Below are 21,449 nucleotides of genomic sequence, written 5' to 3' on the forward strand. Positions count from 1 at the left end.
AAAAAAAAAAAAAAAAAAAAAAAAAAAGCTCAACCAGGAAGTGAAGTCCCCAGCACCAGCATGTCAGAAAGCCCGGCTATGGCCTGGCTGGGACAGATCAGGGCAGGGCAGAAGTGGGGCCACTAGCCAGGCTGCCTGCCTGCCTGCATGGACGCTCTGAAATCACCCTGTCCGCGGAGAAGCCCGGGGTGAGGAAGGGAGGACCGGGGCTCTCCTGCCAGCGAGAAGCCGGAGGCAGAAAGCCCCACTCGGAAGCTCCAAGGCGTGCGTGCGGCCCTTCCCAGGGTAAGGGATCTGGAGCTGGGTGTGATCCTAGGACGGGGCTCCTGCGCGCGTGACAGAGGCATCCCGAATCCCTCCTCCCTGCCCATTTCAGGAAGCTGCTTGGAATTCACAGCTCGCTGTGCCTCCACATGTGCGCGCCATGCTCTCTCTGCCTGGGAGTGGAGGGCTCCTCTGCATCAGGAGGGGTGAGGGGAAGGAGGAAGAGGACACAGGGAGGGACTTTCTCTTCTCAGGGGGTGGAATACAAGCAGAGACCTTTTGGCAGACCCGAGCACGTGGCGGCATAGCTCCCTGGGGTGGGCTGGGGGGGGGGCTTAACCCTGTTTTTTACTGAGTTTTGACTCCCTCTGATGGTAAGAGCTAAGGAATCAGTCCAAGGAGATGGAGATACAGGCCGAATGAAGCTGGGTCTCTTTTCAGAGCTATAAGCACTGGTTGGATCTAAGATGCTCTTAAAGGGTTTTGGGAGCGAGAGCCTTGAAAAGGGACTGCAGGGGCTGGGCTTTGATACCTCCTTGTGGTATCGCCCCTCCCCCTCCCCTTTGACAGTCTAGTCTGAATGGCAGGGTTGAATCTAAACTTCCTACTTACAGTTGATTGGTGCCTTGTAAGAGGCAGGGTCTAAAATAAAATAAAGCATTGGTCGGGTTTAAAAACTGGAGATAGAAGCAGTGGATTCTGACCCCGCCCTCTGTGTGCACATGGCAGTTATTTCAGGTAATTTTAGAATTCACCTTCGGAGGAACAGTATAAAATCTTGTGAGCATCACTCATGTGTCCGTCTCTACTGATGAAAGACACAAAAGACTAAATAAAGCAATAGCTGTAAATGCAGGCGCTTTGAGAAAAGCAGGTAGCTTAGGCAGGCGAAGTAGCTGGTGTTTATGGGATATTGGTGTTGGAGACTCCAGAAAAAAAATTGCAGCTCATATAACCCAGAGAAGCATATTCAATTTAATTTAAAAAATACTGTCCAGATCAAAAGAAATTTCAGCCAAGCTATATTATAATTTTATTTTGTTTTTTGTTTGTTTGTTTGTTTGTTTGTTTTTTGAAATTGATTTTCACTTTACTTCTTAGGCAGGCGGGGCTGGCCATCTGCCTGTCCCAGCTGTCCAAGTGCTCGGATTATATGCCTGGGTATATGCTAGTTCTTTAGGGCAAGGACACCTTCCACAATATCAGTGTGCCTCTGTGCACCTCAGTGCTATGTCACAGTGAGGAGGCAGGTCCTGGGACAGTGTGCTACAGAAGGGCAGAGAACTGAGTTCATTGCCAGCACATAGTAGATATCATATTTGAGCAAGACGTTGTTTTGAGGTGGGTGGCTTCTCTATGTAATGGTTAAAAAAAAATAGTGTCAGAGAGGTGACACCCTACCTCCCCAGGTTCACAAGGCAAGCAGGCTGTCAATTGTATTGAAACTATAAGCAGTCTGATGCTTTCAAAAATAAAATAGTTACAGTTTTATTTTTAAAGCCCATTCTTCACTCACTTTTAGGATAAAGCCTTTCTTTGGATAGCCTATAAATTGAGCTTGTAAAAAGATGTCCCTGTGTGACATTCTGGGTACCAGATTGAGCTCATATGGTCATCCCCTCTTTGAGATTTTTCTGGAACTAGGAATATGAAAATGCTGCTATTGTTGGGGGATACCATGCTTTGGATCTTATGGGGACTTTTATTTTGAATTTCAATAAAACCCCATGGAGCAGATTCTTGGTAGAAAAGTGAGGCTTAGAAAGAAAGACACATCATGGATGGTTGGATGTGGAATCTGAACTTGGGCTCACTTCGTTCTGAGGGCGATCTGTTCTTCAACGAGACTCTTCTGATGAGCCTCGCTTCATGCGTGGGCCAAAGAATAAGAAACTGGCAGATGTTTACTCGTCTGAAAATCCTCCCAACTCAAATCTGTGAAGACAAAATGTAGACAGACTAATTGTCAGGGGTTGGGAGGATGGTGGGAGGGGCGGTGGCTGCCTCACACACTCAGGGGTTCCTTTCAGTGTGGTGAAAATGTTTTGGAATTAAATAGACGAGTCAGCGGCACATCGTGGTGAAAGTGCTAGAGGATTCACTTTAGAATGCTTATTTTTTTTAAAAAGGGTGCTCATCTTAAAAAAGAACAAGTGGAGGAGAGAGCTACTTCTCCCCATCTCCAGGCAGAAGAGCTCCCAGGTCCAGGATTAGCAGTATTTTATAAATCACGAGTATATTACCTATTACTCTGTCACATACTTGTGCCTGGCTGACGCACTGACTCTGGCTGGGTACAGCCAGAGGTGACTTTTGAGTCTGGCAGCGCACGGCAAGCATGGTGTGACCCCAGCATCAACCTCAGACTTCACAGCCCATACCCCATTCTGTGGTCAGTACATCTGGGTCTGCCCTGAAGTTAGATCTAGTCTCTTAGTAGCCCTTCCCACAGGCATCGGGCTGGATTTTTCCTAGGTTCTACATTCCTGGTCTATGAATGAATAAATGAGTTGATAAGGTTTGGATGGTCATCCAGCCGGTGTACTGCCCTTTCAGATCTCTCAGTCTTCCTGGGTCATTCTATTCTACAATGATGATGATGATGATGATGGGCTTTGTGAGTGGCTTGTGGGAGATGAGGGGGAGAGAGTGGGGCTGAGTCGGAGATAGCCCCGTGTCTCCCCCAATTACAAATGCTGTGTTTAAATAGTAACTAGGACTTGTTAAGACATTTGTCTGTAAGAGGAACCAAGGTGATGGTGGCCCTATCTTTTGAGATGTCTTCAACAGGTCATCTGATAGGGAGGGGTAAGGGTGTGAGAATGGAGGCATGTAGAAGAGAGACTCTTTGAGTATGCAGATGTGTGTGTGTGTGTGTGTGTGTGTGCAGGTAAGTGTGTGCAGGCGTGTGCGTAGACAGGTGTGCACATGCACTTGCATGGCGAGGACATCCTCTGGAGTTCTTGCACAGGCTCTTTCCACCTTCTCTTTGAGATCAGAGGTTCTCATTAGCCTGGATCTCAGATCTCAACAAGGAGACAGAGCGAGCTCCAGCAATCTACTGTTCCACACCCACCCACATGCTCCATGCCCAATAGTACACTAGGCATGCAGTGTTGAGTAACTGTCCCTGGGGCCACCCGACCAGTAAATGAGAGATCTGCTGCTCTGAAGTCTAGAAAAGCCATGACCTTGGAGGTTTGCCTCTGCCCAGGAGAGTCCTGCCAGTCAAGCTCCATGCTTGCACTTCAGATCTGCTGATACTTGGCCATTGGCTCAGCCAGGTAGTGTGAGAGCTGAGTCTGCAGGGAACCCAAGCAGGAAGGCCTCTTTCACAACCTCTTGCATCATCCACTCATTATCAAGCAGGAGCGATGAGGGCCCAGCACTTTGTCCATTCTATCTTTTTACCCTTTTATCAAATCTAAGGGACTGGTGATACTGCCTTTGCTTAACTTGTTCTCTCAAAATTAACTTGGTCAGCAAAAAGGTGTGGCTGTCCTTTGTGTGTGGGGGTGTTCCCCTCCACAAGTTTTTCTCTAGGGTGGGGCCACTGGACTGTGATTTGTTTGGAATCAGAACAGTAGATCAAGGTTACCTCTATCAACCTGCATGCCGGTGGGATTTGTCACTTCCTGCCACCACCCTGTGTGTGGCTCCGCAAATATCCTAAGTGACTGTGTTAATAGGCATTTGAATCAACAATGATTGTCTTAATAAATACCACTTGGCTCAACTGGTCATGGACTGTCACCATCATGCCCCAAGTGACTGTGTCTGTCTAGCGGTGCAGTGGTAACTGAGAACACTGGATGCAGATCCTTCCCGGAGCCTTTATCTCTATTCTCTTTATCCATCTCCTTTAGAAATACCATTTCCCAGGGGGCAGTGGGAGTGAGAGGATGAGGGGAGAGTGATATGGGTGAAGGTGAACAATAATGCACTAGACATGTGCATGAAGTGTCACAAAGGACGCCACAGTTAATGTACGATCCATGCTATTAAGAAGAATATCATTTCATTCCTCTTCAGGTTGTAGTCTCCCCCATCCCTATCTCTGGTCACCCTGCACCTTTCTTCTCCTCCCTCCTACTTAGATGCTAATGTTTACTCAGGAGGACAGTTGGTAAGACACAGATAAGAATTGACAAAGATGGTGTGATGGGTTGGGTGACTGCAACCCTGGTTAAAAACAGAGCGTGTGGAAGTCTTTCTGTCCATGAGTTCCTCTGGGTGGACCGCCATCTGTGATTGAACCTGGAAAAGAGACTGTTAACAGTAAGGCCACAAGATCAAGGATCACACATATCTGAGGGGCTGTAGAGACCCAAGGGACTGGCTAATCCACAGGGCCTGTTCTTTCTCATCCTAGGTAGATCTTTCTGTGAGTTTTTAATAGGACTTCCTTTTATGATGTTGTTGTCCTCTTCTGCTTGAAAAATTCAAGTGACAAATTCAAGATGTCAATTTTCTGACCACCTGAGGACATTGGTGTGTGTGTGTGTGTGTGTGTGTGTGTGTGTGTGTGTGTGTGTGTGTGTGTGTGTGTTTCAGGACACCTCGGAGCAGATTACATGGCGAATATGAGGTGGTGGCCTGAAAGCCTGGGTGCTGCTTAGTGACTAGGACATTATCTACTGGCTCATAGGTCAGAATCTCACAGCAGCCATTCTCAGCTACTTGGAATAATATTCATTGCTCCCATGACTTCACCTTTGTTCTGGATCCTTATCTGCTGGGGAGATGAATGAAAAAGTTTCCATCCCTAGAGGTACATTGTCAGGCTGCCTTGCTCAGTGGCTGAGGCATGCTTCACACACTGGTAAAGGCTCCCGCAGAATGCTGTTCTGGGGAGGGAGAGCCACACTGATGGAAGCAAAGCTGGGTGGCCATGGTGTCCCCAGGTGTGCTCACAGACGCGGCAATGATCTGGGGGTAGAGCATTCTACATCAGCTGCCTGCGTCAGAGGCAGGATAAGCATTGTACGTATTAGTTTGTAGATAAAATATGAGTTTCAGATTGAGCAATCTATGCCAGCAGGTATTTCCTTCTCAGCAGGAGCTACTCCAGCCCCTGCCCCCCCCACCCCCACCGAAGCTCACACCTTCCTGTCCTAGCCAAGTCCCCTTTGCTCATTCTGTGTTGTTGTCAGTGTTCCGCCATGCTACAGTGATCTGTGCAGTACTGGAGCTTGTTGTAGTACTCTTCTGTGGACAGCAACTCCACTTAGCTAGTCACAGTCACCCATGCTTGTAATCCTAGCTCTCAGGAGGCTAAAGTATAATTGTGAGTTTAAGACCAGCCTGGGCTACATGATAAGACCCTGTTTCTATGCCCAACCCCCAGCTATATACACAAAATAACAATCCCATGAAGGGAGGATTTCACAGCTGTACCTTCAGTATCAATAATAATTATCTGACCTGTTGTTGCGTCCTTTAAAAGTCTCTGACTGGATGGTTCAATACCTAAAACTTTCTGGGAAAATCTAATTTCTCAACTTCCCTCTGTTTTTGTATGGAGAGCATCGCTTCAGAAGCACCAGTGCCTCTAAGACCATCACAGTGGTCCACATGCATTTTCTATTGGGCAGTAGATCCCGGAGCTGCCTTCATATCAATACATTTGAACCTGTTAGCCTACAAAGACGTCCATTGTACAGAAGTGCTGTTGTTTAGTTACCAACCTAAACAGGTAAACTTTTCTGGACTTTTGTATTTGAAACAATTCTTTGGCTTTAATGATGTTAAACCTAGTATCTAACACTGGGCGGGCATAGCTCTCACACTGTACACATACATCTGTTTAGTTTTTACGTCATAGCAACAGCCTGGAAGGGAGATATTGTTGCCATTTTATAGACAAGAACCCAAGGGATAAGTTACCTGCCCTGAGTAAGAGAAGACACACACCAGGAATTAGACTCATGGGTTGATTCGCCCAAATCCCTTAGGCGAAGGTTTCTAAAGCCCTCTGCTGAGCTGATATTTTTCTACAGAACAAATCAATGGTGGAATCACTAGGGCAAAGGGCAAACATTTAAATTGTGGCTGAGGGCAACTCCTCCTCTTAAGAGGTTGCCTCAAATTTACATTCTGCAATTAATGTTGCTTTTGTATTATTTTGTTTCTGCTGGTTTAGTGGGAGAGAGAAAAGCAGGCGTGTGTGTGTGTGTGTGTGTGTGTGTGTCTGTGTGTCTGTGTGTCTGTCTGTCTGTCTGTGTGTCTGTCTGTGTGTCTGTGTGTGTGTCTGTGTCTGTCTGTCTGTGTGTGTCTGTGTGTGTCTGTGTGTCTGTGGTCTGTGTCTGTGTGTCTCTGTGTGTGTGTGTCTGTGTCTGTCTGTGTGTGTGTCTGTCTGTATGTGTGTCTGTGTGTGTGTCTGTCTGTATGTGTGTCTGTGTGTGTGTGTGTGTGTTGAAAAGCCTAACCGCCATTGAATATGTTGTGCTTCAGGACTCTGTTTGGCTGCACACAGGGTCCTGATGCCGCTGCCCTTGTTTGACTTTACCTGACTTCAGAGTGTTTAGTGGGAGGAGTTAGCTCTTAGCCTATATTTAGGGTTTGATACTTTCTCTGTGTTGCCTTCTGTCAAGGCACGCCCTTTTAAAAGTTTTATGTAACTGGGCTTGTCGTTGATCCAATTTCTGGATTTTAGTTTACATGTCCTTCTTGATTCTTCTCTACCAGTGCTTTAATCTGTGTCTCTATCATATCTCTCGTATTTATGCTTTTCATTTTGTTACATTTGAAGTTGATCCATCTTCAACTTCCTTTATGGGAGCAAGTCAGTAATCAACTTTCCCTATTTTCTGAGTGGCTAGCCCGTTATCCCAGTGCACTTATTATAAGTAAAGAAAATTTATTTGACCTTAAGTGCTATATGTTTACAATACCTACTGAGTGTGTTTTGTGATTAATTTACTAAATAGGTGTGTATACTCAGTAACAGCTAGAGAGCTTTCACAGCTCACTGTGAAGATTTCTGCTGTGAACGTGTGTACCCTGTCCCGTTTTTTTCAGAACTCTTCGGACTCTGATTTCACTTGTCTGGTTGTTTTGACAAATAGTTGTCAGGTGACCAGACAATATGTGCTGGTATCAGGGTCGTGGCAGACACATAGATTTAAGGAGACAGATCTCAACTACCTCAGGCGTGTTTTGCATTCTCAAGCTCTCTGCTCTGACTCAGATCTGAAGTTGTTTCCTTGTTTAAACTTCATTGCATTTGTTATTTGCGTGTGCACTCACACACACCATGTGCATGGGGGAGGTCAGGTGATGTCTTCTGGGAATCCTGTCTCTCCTCCCACCGTGTGGTTCCCAGGGCTTGCGCCCCAGTTGTCAGCCTCGGCAGTGAATGTGCCTTTACCCTTCGGGCCATAGCACCACCCCTAAACACTTTGCATTTACTCCTGTAAATGCTCTATTGTCCACGATGATTCTTTCGACACAGGGTCTCTCTGGGTAGCCCTGGCAGTCCTGGAACTCACTCTGTAGACCAGGCTAACCTGGAACTCAGAGATCTGCCTGCCTCTGCCTCCCGAGTACTGGATTTAAAGATATTCACTACCACCTCCTGACATTTTCCATGAATTTTAAATTAGTCATTTGTATGAAGTATGGGAAACTTTGGCTTCCTGGTGTGCTGAGTTTATCTGGCCACCTTATTGGACTGTGTCACAGCTACAAAAGTAACCAGACCTAATGGCCTCTATTTTCTTACAAGTCTTCTGTTGTTGGTTTGCCACTCGGCTTCCACTCTGAGATAGGGAATCACTATGCTGCCCAGGCTGGTCTCCAACTCCTGGGCTCAGATAATCTTCCTGATTCTGCCTCATGAGCACACACCATCAAGTTCTGTCTTGTTTTTAGTGAAAAATGATGCCACATGCTGTGTGTGACATGTGTGAATACCTGTTCACGCATTTGCATGTGCTGTAATGCACACACATGGGTGCATGTAGAGGCCAACAGCAAGTGTCTTCTATCACCTTCCTCTCTCTCTCTCTTTCTCAATATATATATATATATATATATATATATATATATATATATATATATGTGTGTGTGTGTGTGTGTGTGTGTGTGTGTGTGTGTGTGTATGTATATATTCATATATATATGAATGAGGCAGGGTCCCTCACTGAAACTGGACCTTACTAATTCAGCTAGATTTGTGGTCAGTCAAATACCCAGAATCCTCCTGTCTCTGCTTCCCACAGTCACAAGCAACTTTCCCTTTTCCTTGAGACCTCTCTTGGGTGCCTAGAAACAGAGCTCACCTTCATTCACATTAATGAAGAGGCTATACCATCCTTTTAGATACACTGATGATACTACTGGCTTGCAGTGCCCTTTTAACCTTTAGCCATTGCTTTCTCTGGAAATACAGGCTCTGTGGTTGAGAACTGAGCATGTGTTCCTCCTGCGTTGGAGGGAAATAGCAATAGAGGCTGAATAGGAAATCAGAAGCCCAGGTCAGAACTTTGATACTCAGCATCCTAATGACCCCTTTGGAGTCATGGGGAGTTATAAGGCATGTGACATAGTCTCTAGGAGACAAAATAATCAAACTACAGGATGGAGTGATGTGTTAACTAATTGGGTATGAGAACTCGGGGGGCCCTGGTCTCCATTTTAATGAGCTTTCACTCACCACTGGATAAGTCCATACATGTAACAAGAGAACAGAGAAACCAATTAAATCTAAATGAACCTGGTTACTTTCTGGAATGTGAAATTTTTAAGTTTATAGTGATGAATATCATTTTGTTTTTATTCATCATGTCTTATATTGCAAAGATCATAAATACAAATATTTATATATCATTACTGCAGGGTAAATAATTAGTTCTCCAGGTATGGAAAACAAAGATAGCTTGCCCTATCTTCTACAATTNTGCCCTGGCTGTCCTGGAACTCACTTTGTAGACCAGGCTGGCCTCGAACTCAGAAATCTGCCTGCCTCTGCCTCCCGAGTGCTGGGATTAAAGGTGTGTGCCACCACTCCCAGCTTCTTCTACAATTCTTAAGGCTCCGGTAACATAGTGATTGTCAGCTAGACTTTGTACAAACAGTAAACCACAGACCACTTCTTTCCAGTTCCTCTGAGCCTGAAAAAAGAGACTTGGTATAACTGGTTTTTGTGTGTATTTTAAAGACACCCTCTCCACCTGCTTCATACTCACTCTAACTTGTTATTTTACCAAAATACTGATGTGAGAGGATTCTTCTTAAGGTCAGCTGGAGTGAAGTGTGTGTGTGTGTGTGTGTGTGTGTGTGTGTGTGTTGTATGTATGCGTGTGGAAGCCAGAAGACAATCTCGGGTGCCATTGCTCAAGTACCATTTACCTTGCTTCTTGTTTTACTCTTTTCCATTAGACAGAAGAGTTGGAGTGCAGACTCTGAGTGCTAGAGTTAGGGGAAAGAGTCAGATAAAAAATACCAAAAACATGGGTCTGGTCGGTCGATCTATCTATCTATCTATCTATCTATCTATCTATCTATCTATCTATCTATCTTACCCATCCATCCATCTATCTATCACCTGTTCATTTTTGAGACACAGCCTCTCTTTAACCTGAAACTCACTAAGTGGACTGGGTTGACTTGCCCTTGAACTGTGAAGACCCACCCGTCTCTCTCTCTGCTTCTGCGTCCTTATCTGGGATTGTGAGTATGCACAGCCATACCTTGCTTCCTTATTTTAATTTTAATGTAGCATCTAGGATTTAGCTCAGGTGTTCATGTTTGTGCAGCGAGTACTTCAGCCACTCAGCTATCTTTCCTACCCTGTTTCTTGTTGCTGTCTGTTCCTAAAATCAAAACAAACAAACCAAAACCAGTGGCTCACTATATAACCCAGGCTAGTCTTGAACTTGTAATCCTCTTGTTTTGGTTTACTAATCGCTGGGATTATTATGGATGTGTGCCATGGTGGTACCTGACTGGAGTGACTTTTGGGGGTCTAAGACTTGAAACTGTTTAAAACAGATTATCTTAACTGGAAGAGTAGTTAGTTTAGAGTTTACTAGAAGTTTGGCACGGTATAGATAGTGTAGGCACAGCAAGAAACAACATAAAAGCCCCTGTTTCTGTAAGGAGCTTCACTCAGAAGAGGCAGTGGATTACAGGGTGCTGGGCCTGTTTCAGATGATTGGGATCGTGCCCAGACTGAAACAGGCCCAAGCCCACGCTCACAATACCAGCACTAGCAGAGAAAGTGGTCCATGAAGAGAAAGCAGCACTCAGGAGGGCAAGCAGGGATGGTTGCGAGCAGGGCACAGGCCTGCTGGGCCTGGGAAGAGCTACAGGCAGTGAGATAAGCAGGTCCATAGGCTCAAGGTGAGACCTAGCTGAAAGGTGAGGTCCTGAACAGAACAGAGGTGAAACAAATACAATCATTAAACAATCAGGTTAGAATTATGATCTTCTCTGTGTGGATGTGTGTTCATCTGTGTGTGTGAATGTTTCATGTGTGCAGGTGCCTGCAGAGGCCTGAAGAGGGCGTCAGATCCTTGAAGCTGGACTCACAGGTGGTTTTGAGCCCTTCCAAACCCTGTAGGTGCAAGAATGGCACTCAGGTCATCCACAAAGGCAGAACATGCTCTTAACCACCGAGCCATCTCTCCAGACCCCAAAATACAATCTATTATTCATTTAATTTCAAAAATTATTTTGCGGTGCTAGTAATACAACCCAGACCTCTGCATAAAAATATATTTGACAAGAAAGAGACTTATCAAGGGAAAAAAAATAACCTATAGAGTTAACCCAAAAGATTCACAATAGCAAACCACCTGCTGTTTGACTGATACTGTCCAGAGGGTCCCTCAAGATCTTCATTCAAATGAAATGAAACTTAATGAATAAATGTTGCACCAGCTCCACAAAGGGGCAACATCCATGCACCATTGGCTCAGAGAGCTGGTAAGGTGGTCAGCAGCCAGGAGTTGTGTTTCAGTTAACAGCCCAGACAGGGACACTTTAGAAGCTAGGAAAAGGGTGGCTTTGCCTAAGGCTGTGCAGCCACCCCACAGGAGGTGAGACACAGTCATGGTGGGATTTGGGTAGAGACATGTTGCTGCCACTAGGTCCAAAAGTAGAGGAAACTGTCCAGTTGGGGTGTCCTCAGGTATAATGTGGTTCCTTCTCTGTGTTGTAGGTGGTCAAGACTGAATCTCCTAGGCACAGCAGAACAACCTCTCCTCCTCCTCCTCCTCCTCCTCCTCCTTCTTCTTTTTTTGTTACCATGATTGCAGTTCTCCCTTGCATGTTTTTCCCCACCACACCAGTGCTCGCAGGGTATTTCAGAGGGGCCTGGATCCCAAGTGCACACACAGGACCCAGGATAAGAAGAGTGGTGGCTTCCCCAGTTTATGTGAGCACGTCTGGGACTGTTTGTAGATTCTAAATGCTAGAATGGTAACCTTGGCATCCACATCCAGGGCGATTTCAACCCAAGTGTGCATCTGAGTGTGCATGTGAGTATTCACATACACATGGGAGAGTGCATACATACAGGTGTGCACAGGCAACATTAACTCCAGGTGTGGTTTCTCAGGACATGGCTACCTTATTTTTTGAGGCAGGTTCTGTGCTGGGACCTAAAGCTTGGTGATGGAGGTAACTTGGCTGGGTGATAAGCCCCAGGGATCTGACTGTCTCCGCCTCGCTACTGTTAAGATTGTATGTGCCACCACAACCTAATTTTTACATGGGTTCAGGGGATGGAACTCATGCTTGTATAGCATGAACATGATTGGCTTCACATGCTCCTGAATAGTATGTGTTAAAAGGGATGATTCTGCTGTTACACTTTTGAGACAACGTAAGGGCAGCAAGGAAAACCATAGGAAATGACGGAATCTTCTTGAGTTGGGAACTCAGTCAGTAAGGAAGCCATTTCTGCTGGCAGATACACAGACCCTTCAGTACCTTCAGCTCACCAAATCCCTTACCAGCATATCCAAGGTCCTTTCATTCTCTTCAAATGTGTAAATCTGGCCAATGCTTGTAGTGGCATGGACAGACTCACTCTCTTTGTAAACAATATGACCAAAGTATGTCTGGGAGAACTAGCTAAATATAGGCAGACTGTGGTTCAAATTACAGTAGATGTGTTCTTATTCGTTTCCTTTGAAGCTTCTTACTCACTGAAACTGAGAGGTTTTTTGTTTGTTTGTTTGTTTGTTTTTATGATATCTAGTGTTCTGGGTTATCTAAGGGGAAAAATTTGACAACCTAGTGACTCTTGGCCCATGTGACTATGTGGTAACAATTAGCTGTGATTGACAGCATTTGCCCCTCTTGAGACTAGTCAAGGATGTCCAGTCTCCTTTCTCCCTGTGGGTTACCTACCAGGCCATTGGCCCTTCTACCCCTTACACTTCTACCACACCCACCACCACTGAACAGAAACTTCATCTTCAGGTCTTGCTTTGAAGATAGAATTTGTAAATCTCTCATTTAAGGTCAGCTTGCCCTCTAGAAGAGATGGCAACATTCTTGGCGCCTCAAATTTGTTTCCATTGTTAAAAATGTCAGGTAAGGATCTATTTGTAGGTGTGCTTGTGACAAAGGTAGAAACCCCAGGTGATAAAAATCCAGCTTGGCTAACAGCCGTGCCCAGCCCAGGAGAGGCAGGTAGGGACAAGTACTAACTAGATTTCTAACTGGCTCTGCTACTTGCTGCCAAAGCCACAGTTTCCCTGGGGCCATCTCCCTTTCATTCTGGGTTGAAATAGCTGTTCTAGAAATGGTGACCTACCTGGGTACTCCTTCTCGCTTTGGCTACTGGAGTCCCTTATGGCTGGACAAGCCCAGGTATAGCTGGATTGCCAAGCCTCAGCTGTCAGAACCCTGCCAAGGAATCACGATTGCTCCCTAATGGTTTGCCCCAGCCTGGGTAATAGCTGGCTCCTGTTTTTCTTTTCTTTTCTACCCCTGGATTCAGTGTAGAAGGTGTGGTGTTTCAGAGCTAATGTCTCAGCCTCAGGAGTTTAGTTTTCCTCCATAAAATGGAAAGTAACCACCCTATAGTTAGGCAATGGACTGACCATGAGAACAGGGACCTGGAATTCTTTCTTGTCCCCCCTCCCCTCCCCAAAAAGAACCCCCCTCCCTGATGTGTTAAGGCTATTTTGGACTGGAATGGAGAATTGCCTTCACTGAAGAAGGTTCTGGATGCCTGACACAAAACTCTAAGCATAGCTAATATCCTGATCTGACAAAGATTTTTATTGGGCTTGTTTGCCCCTTTGGTTTTGAGTAGGATCAATTGACCTGGATTCTGAGGTGCTGCTCTGCTGTGTGTTGCAGTCAAGTTTGAAGAATGCAGATCTGGGACTTCATTTGCTGTGATTTGTAAGGCCCCAGATATTCGGTTCCTGAGTCTTGAGCCTAGAAACAATAAGAAAACAACTAGGTGTATGGTAGCTCTTCCTGGAGAAGGATAGAAAACCAGGGTGTGGACTTGGGAAAGTCTCTGCACCCCACACCCTTGAAGCTTCGTGTTCTTTTCTGTGAAACAGTACTTCGTGATGCTGGTTATCTACCTCTGCTCAGAGCTGGGCATAATCAGTACTTATTGGCTGCTACTAACCTATCCAAGCCTGAAACTTATGAAAGGACAGACAGAAAGGCTGGCTCACTTATGGGGTGGCTGAAATGCTATAAAAAGCTATGTGAGAGGAAGCTTGTGTGCTCCAGTCCCTTCAAGAGCCTTTCCTGGCCCAAATCCTATCTGTTCATCGTGTTGAGTACATTCTTGACAGCCTTTCTCCGTACGTTGATCTCAAGAGAAATGGTTCCCCAGGGCTTCTGAGATGGGGATGTGGGATACAGGAGCTTGCCTCTTTCATGCTGGATGATTGTTTGGTGAAAGCTGTGACGTCACCTCTGTAGAGGTCCCTACTGTTTAGTTTATGCCAGGGGAGCACACGCGGAAGAGCTGGACTCTACCTGAGCTGGGGAAGCTGTCTATGCACTCTCCCCTACTATGCTAGGTGGCAACGAAGCCTTCTGGGCTCCGTGGGCCATAAATAAAAAGGCAGTTAGTTCTCACAATTGGGAAATGATTAACTTGTCTTCTTTGATTCCTTCTGCCTTGTGTGAGGACGGTCAAGTAGCTGGGGTGGAGACTGCTTCCATTATTTTCAACATTACCAAGGTAAACAGTGCAAGAAGTTCTAGAGAGGTCCAACTCTGTTCAGAGAGCATATGAGAGAGAGAGAGAGAAAGAGAGAGAGACAGAGAGAGAGAGAGAGAGAGAGAGAGAACATGTGTGTACTTCTATAAGCAGAGTAAAACATAAAAATAAACCCACTTCCTCTAACTTTTTCTTTGTTTTTCTTTTTTTTTTTAAGGTCTGAATTTCCTGTTGGTATTCACAAAGATGCTTTTTATTTTTAACTTCTTGTTTTCCCCACTTCCAACTCCGGCCCTGATCTGCCTCCTGACATTTGGAACGGCCATCTTCCTGTGGCTGATCAACAGACCTCAGCCAGTCTTACCGCTCATTGACTTGGACAACCAGTCTGTGGGGATTGAGGTAATGGCCTTCAGTTTGTCAGCCTTGACTGAGCACAAACTGCAATTCAAAACCCTGGTGGGGGTAACAGATGAAGGGAAAGAGGTCTGCTTTCTGGAGGTCTGAGTTTCAGTTAATATTCACTGGTCAGCACTGGCGGAAGTTGAACTGGGCACATTCCTCTGGCTTTCAGCAATATGCTCAGCTTCCTCCTGACCTCTGAGATAAAATCCCAAGAACGCCTTCCCTGCATTTCCTTCCCTCGGCCTCCACAAGCAGCAAACACGACCCATTTTCATCCAGTTCCCTTTTCAGAGAAAAGAGCATCCTTGTCTCTGGCCAGTTGAGCTCCTACTCTGTCCACAACCTCCTTCACCTGCTCCATTTATAAGCCACCAGCCTTCAGCCTTCCTCTCAACTGACTGACACTTGTATCTTGACCACTCCACCTTCTACACCCCCCTTCAACAATGCATCTTCCTGTTCTTGGGGAAGCCTTCCTCACTCATCTAGGCTCCTTCCCTTCTGCTTCTACTGTTTCCTTCTACCAGTTTTTGATTCCCCTAAAGCACAGGACCCTCTGTAAGGGGCAGGCAGTAAACTGTGGAGGTTTTCTGGGCCGCATGCACCTGGAGCTGGCCTCCACTTAATGCTGTTAGAGAGCGAAAGCACAAGCGGCCTGTAAATAAATGATCTGAACTGTGTTAATAAAACTTAATTCATGAAAAGCAGCAGGTTAACTCAGAGAGCTAGCCACCAACTCTGATTCTGCATAACTCACAGCTGAGAAGACATCTGCTTTTGCTAGTGACATGCTCAGTTGGTGAAGATGCTTACTCTGTGGGTTGGAGACCTGAGCTCAATTCCCAGAAGCTGTGGGAGATGGAAGGAGAGAGCCAGCCTCACAGAAGTATCCTCTGCCACCCATGCATGTGCCGTGGTATGCACACCTACACATTATTCCAACAGAATAAATTACTTTAATTTAAGAATGTCTGTAAAGGCACGACACCCAGTTCTGACATCAGTGAAATTCAAGTGTGACAAGCTCTCTGGTTATGAGTTATAGCTCTCTCTTCACATACTTAGGAGTACACACACTTACACGTAGACATGTACATAGACATTCACACACATGTACTTACGGGAGTTATGTACATGTAAATTATAACATGACCATACCACAACTTTAGGTTTAAGACATTGACTAGAGGTTGCTGAGATAGGTCAGTTGGTAAAGGTGCTTACTCCATGAGTTCAATCCCCTGGGGCCGGAATAAAAAAGAGAGACATTAAAAGGAGGGAGCTGAGAGAGCAGACACTGTGGGGCTGCAGTTCCTAGGGGGAGGCTGGAGAGATGAGAGACCTGGGAAAGGGGAGCTGGTCTGTCAGCAGGCCAGAGCTGAGTGTCCAGGCGGGAACCTTGGGAGGGTGTAGAAGGCTCAGATTAAGGTGGGGTGGGGGTGGGGTGGAGGAACACACATGGCAAGGAACTGTTAGAGCGAGTGGAGGGGAGGAGTAGCTGAGAAGGTGGACTCTAGAATTTGGGGTGAAATTTGATGGACGGCAGGAGTCAGCAGAGATAAATGATCCATACATACCTTAGAATAGTCAAGTCAGCAGCTTGGTTCAGAGAGGCCAAGTTCCTTGTAAGGGAATTCCTATACACCAATCCTGGGTTCCAGCACCAGTATACCAATCCTGGATTCCAGCACCAGACAAATGAAGAAAGGAATCAAAAGGAGGGGCATTACTGTTTCCTAGATATGGAGGAGGAGAAGGTTTATTGTAGACAGAAGGGAAAATATAGCCAGAGGCAAGAACATCTGGGAGAGTCCAGAGGAAAAACGACTCTAAGCTGGGTTATGCAAAGGGGGTGGGGGAGGGGAGAGAAGGAGCTAGATCAAGAGGCCAGGAGGGTAAGGGGTAGATGAACATGGTCTGGTAACCAAAATGGCTGGATTATATAGGGAAGGGCAGCTGGAAGAACAGCCTAGCTTCTGGACTAGAGTTTAGGTTAGGGTGCAGGGCATGCCAGCCAAACCCTGTAGGCGGGGACTGAGGGATGTTGGAAGAACATGGCTGCCAGGTCTGCTTTGATATGGTAGCTATCAGCCATTTGTTCCAGGTTTGAGACCTACATGGTAGGCGATGAGAACCACTTCCAGGTTGCCTTCTGAACTCCACATGTGTGCTATGGTGCATATACCAACACATACACACATGCATGCAATAAGTAAAGAAAAACATTGATTTTTTTTTTAAAAATTGAGCATGGAAGAAGAGGCTCATGGTGCTGTGCTCTGCCTTCCCTGAGAGAACTATCAATGTTGGAAGCTGCTGTGTGTGCGGGAATTCAGTATACTTAGTGATGTAGCCACTGGCAACTACCTACAAACCACTGGATTGTTCTTCCCTTACTCTCCTGTGGATTCAGGTCCCAGGGAAATTCCATTTCCTCCAACTCCAAAAGGTAGTCCTGGAATGTAGAAGAAAAGGCAAGCATTCTTCAGAAACTTGTGAAGCCAGTTTCCCTCTAACAAAGGAGCCTCTCACCCTTATCTGGCAGGAGAACACTTGGCTGTCTGTGATACTTAGTAGCACCTATTAGCATACCAAAGCCCAAGCAAGGCCTCCCGGATCCCCACAGTGACAGGTGTCTTACCCCCCTCCCCAACTGCGTGCTGCATGCTAGGGTCCTATCACCTTTTACTCTAGGCTCCCTCCAGCTCATGGGCTGGCTTCCTTCCTGCCACTACTCCTTCTCCTAGAAGTCTATTTTTATTTGCTCTGTCTGTCTGTCTGTCTGTCTGTCTGTCTGTCTGTCTGTCTGTCTGTCTCTCCCCAGGTCCCTCCCTCCCTGCTCCTGCTCTGATCCTCTCATAGCCAAGGTCTTGTCTGATGGCCATGGTCATCCATTTGTCTTCTGCTCTGGATGCTTCCAGATGCCTCTGGCTTCTCTCTCTCTCTCTCTCTCTCTCTCTCTCTCTCTCTCTCTCTCTCTCTCTCCTACAATTAAAAACAACCTTCCCCTTAACAAGATGATGGAGAAGTCATGTCCTCAGTTTATATAGATTCTGAGCTTAAAAGACATGAAAGGAGAAATTAGGGAAAGATGTGGGAATAGGAAAAGCCAGAGAGGGTAAGGGGATGGGTATGGTTGGATCAAATTTTATGCATGTATGAACGTTTCAATGAGCAAATTTAATTTTGAAAGTTGATTTCAGAAGTCAGCAGTAATGATATCTCAGCCCATGAAAGTTTCGGAGAGAGTGGAGAGAAACTCACACTGGGTCTTGTGTTCCAGGGAGGAGCACGGAGGGGCGCTTTCCAGAAGAACAATGACCTAATCCTTTATTACTTCTCAGACGCCAAGACATTGTATGAAAATTTCCAAAGAGGACTTGCTGTGTCTGGTAAGCCTGGTCACTTGGCCTTGTCTGAAAGAAACTCCAGCTGGCTTTGGTTCATCCTGGTCCTCCCTAACTTTCTTCTAAACCCACAAAAAGCCACAGGATACAGCAGAGGCATAAAACATCATGTCAGAATGAGGGTTGCTGGGAAGAGTGCAGAACTCAGCTCTTCTACATCAGGTTTCAATGCACTCTGCTCTCTAAATCTTCTCTCAACACAAGAAGAAACTGCCTGCCCAAGCTTGAACCAGTATTGTGTAGGCAGGTGTTTTGACAGCTGGACACACATTACGTTTATTTACAGAACATCTTTTGATAATATATTTCCTTGCAGTAAATACATACCTGAGTATGTATTTTGCAGTAAAAGCAACCTGAGTCAGGACTAACAGTGGAAAGCTAGAGAAGTTCTAAGTTCTAGCTTGACTTTTGCATCAAGCTTCTGATCATGCCATTGCGTTTAACATCACATACAGTACTCATCTAAAACAAAGCACACAAAGGCTTTGCTCCTTTCCTTTGGAACAAATGAAGTTTTGAAGCTTTAATGGGGTCATACTGTTGAGCCCATTGCTGATGCCCAAGTCTCCTTTCCTAACTGCTTGGCTTGCAGCTCTTTATCTCCTGAGCAACACTCTGCCTGGTGTCAGTCAGTTTGCCTGTGTGGAGATTATCTCTTCCACCCTTCCCATGTATCAACGACCCTCAAGAGAAACTAACTCTGCAGCAACTGCACACGATATCTATGCAGCCTACTAGCTATTACGGTTACTCTCCATCTTAAAGGTTAGGAAATGGAGACTCCAAGGTTCAAGGACACTCACAATGTAAAGGAAGTGGAAAGGGTTGGTACTTCAGCTTACTGCAGTTAGGAGGCCATTTGATGATTCCATTATGTAAATCGGTCAATATTTTAACATATATATATATTTCTCATTAGTAAAGATTTATTTTGTTTTTTAGACTTTCCTTTAAAAATTAGTAGCTTGTTTTTAATTTTCATTGTGTGAATTCATTGTACTATTACATCAGGTCACATTCATTCCTGCAAGTATATAATGTATGTTAGCATTTCTCCCATTCTTCCTAAAATAAAGTTCAGAAATCAGCTCCTCAAAAAACTAAACCAAATGACCAACTTCACTATTCCAGAATATTTACCCAAAGGACTCTAACTCAGCGTATCACAGAGACTCCTTCAAGCCAATATTTATTGTAGTACCATCCCAATAGCTAAGGTATGGAAGGTATGGAGCCAACCTAGGTATCTAAGAATAGAGGGATGGATTAATGAAATGTGGTATATATACATATGTAAATATGTACTTTATATGTATTGTGTATATATATATTTACAATATATATTTTTCTTTGTATATTTTATATTTTTATTTTTAAGATAGCAAATGTCTAAAATGATTTTGGATATTATTCAAAATATGGACTTTGTACTGGCTAGTTTTTTGTCAACTTGATACAGCTGGAGTTATCACAGAGAAAGGAGCTTTAGTTGGGGAAATGCCTCCATGAGATCCAGCTGTGGGGCATTTTCTCAATCAGTGATCAAGGGGGAGAAGCCCCTTGAGGGGTGGGACCATCTCTGGGCTGGTAGTCTTGGTTCTATAAGAGAGCAGGCTGAGCAAGCCAGGGGAGGCAAGCCAGTAAAGAACATCCCTCCATGGCTTCTGCATCAGCTCCTGCTTTCTGACCTGCTTGAGTTCCAGTCCTGCATCCTTTGNTGATCAACAGNAGTATGGAAATGTAAGCCGAATAAACCCTTTCCTCCCCAACTTGATTCTTGGTCATGATGTTTGTGCAGGCATAGAAACCCTGACTAAGACAGACTTCTTATGGAAAAAAAATGGCTTTATAGGATTGGGCTGCAGGCAAGCCTGCAGGCATTTTCTCAACTAGTGATTGATGAGAGAGAACCCACCTCATGATGGGTAGTGTCACCCCTGGGCTGGTGGTCTTGAGTACTCTTTACAAAGCAGGATAGGAAAGCCATGACGAGCCATCCAGTAAGCACTCCTCCATGACCTCTGGCTGGCTCATGCTTCCAGAGTCCTGTCCTCTCTGAGTTCCCTCCCTGACTCCCCTCAGTGGTTACCTGGACAGTAAGTGGAAGAAGCCCTTCCACCTCCAAGTTGCATTTGGTGCCGGTGTTTCATTATAGCAATAGAAAACTTGCTAAGCTCACTTTCTTACTCACCCCACATTTTTCCTCTTTTGTTCAGTGTAGATTCTTATCAGCTACCTGCTTATATGTACACACGAGTACAGACAGTACATAAGACCCAGTATTTACACAAAGACACACCTATTAGTGTTTATTTTAAACTTAGAGCAGACTCCATGGTCTGACTTTTAAAATGTAAATTAGATGTATAATACATTGCACAAATACAGTTTATCAAACAATATAATTTTTTCAGCCTTAGAAAAGAATGAAGTTTTTTTGTGTGTGTACAGGAAAATAAATGCAACTGGAAATAATCTTATTATATGAATCAAGTCAGTCCCAATAAAGCATGAGTCATGTTTTGTCTCAGTATGGTTCCTAGGTTCTATAGAAATATAAAGTCATGTAAGGAAACTTTCCATAGGATGTCTCCACAAGAGCCTGTGCTTAGCACTTCTGGGTGCAAATCAGCATTTGTTTGAATTCCATGCAGATAACAAAAGCAAATCAAACATTGAAGGCTTCCCTTCTCTGGAACTTCAGAGAGTAGATGGCTAAAACCGAATTTCCTTTGTGGTTTCCTGTCTTTAGAAGGTCTATTAAGCACCTAGACTACATGCTGTTTTTCAACTACAACCAGGCATTCTGCAAGTCATATGTGACTGAGAAGACACTTTATTTGGGATCTTCTGAAAAATTTAAATTAGAATTCAAGTGGTAAGGTTAATATGGCTTATGCATGTAGGCTTGTGAAGCTGCTTGGCTACTACCACAGAAGAAAATGACAGTTCTGATGCTCTCTGCGGCTGAATATATCAGCCAGTCCTTTTGACTCCCAGACTCATCTGGGAATACTGGCTCAAATGTGTAGTCTCTGATTCAACTTCTTCTTCCCCATTGAATCAGAATTCCAGAAAATGATTCTTACGATTCTTAGGACAAGTTCAAAAGAGGGGTTCTGGGGATTCTGCGTGCCCTTCAAACTGCTTGGCTCTGGGTGTCCACCTGGTCATGGCCTTGCTCTCACCTGCACTCTTGGAAGGTAGCCAAGCCTTAGAAC

The 21,449-nt window shown here is 45.0% G+C and overlaps 1 protein-coding gene across 2 annotated transcripts in view; it reads left to right on the plus strand.

The window, feature by feature from the left end:
• Positions 1 to 21,449, plus strand: part of Acsl5 (acyl-CoA synthetase long chain family member 5) — a 43,624-nt gene that overhangs the window by 2,116 nt on the left and 20,059 nt on the right. Inside the window, exons 1-3 of one of the 2 annotated variants that reach the window (XM_021192201.2) lie at positions 26 to 285; positions 14,631 to 14,815; positions 18,102 to 18,210. In XM_021192201.2, the coding sequence (XP_021047860.1) occupies positions 14,660 to 14,815; positions 18,102 to 18,210 (265 nt within the window). In that variant the 5' untranslated portion in view covers positions 26 to 285; positions 14,631 to 14,659. Of the gene's footprint in view, positions 1 to 25; positions 286 to 14,630; positions 14,816 to 18,101; positions 18,211 to 21,449 lie in introns of those variants that run through there. The other variant, XM_029542098.1, reaches the window with a different exon arrangement.

This window comes from Mus pahari, chromosome 1 (genome assembly GCF_900095145.1).
Source record: "Mus pahari chromosome 1, PAHARI_EIJ_v1.1, whole genome shotgun sequence".
In the NCBI taxonomy this organism is placed as follows: Eukaryota; Metazoa; Chordata; class Mammalia; order Rodentia; family Muridae; genus Mus; species Mus pahari.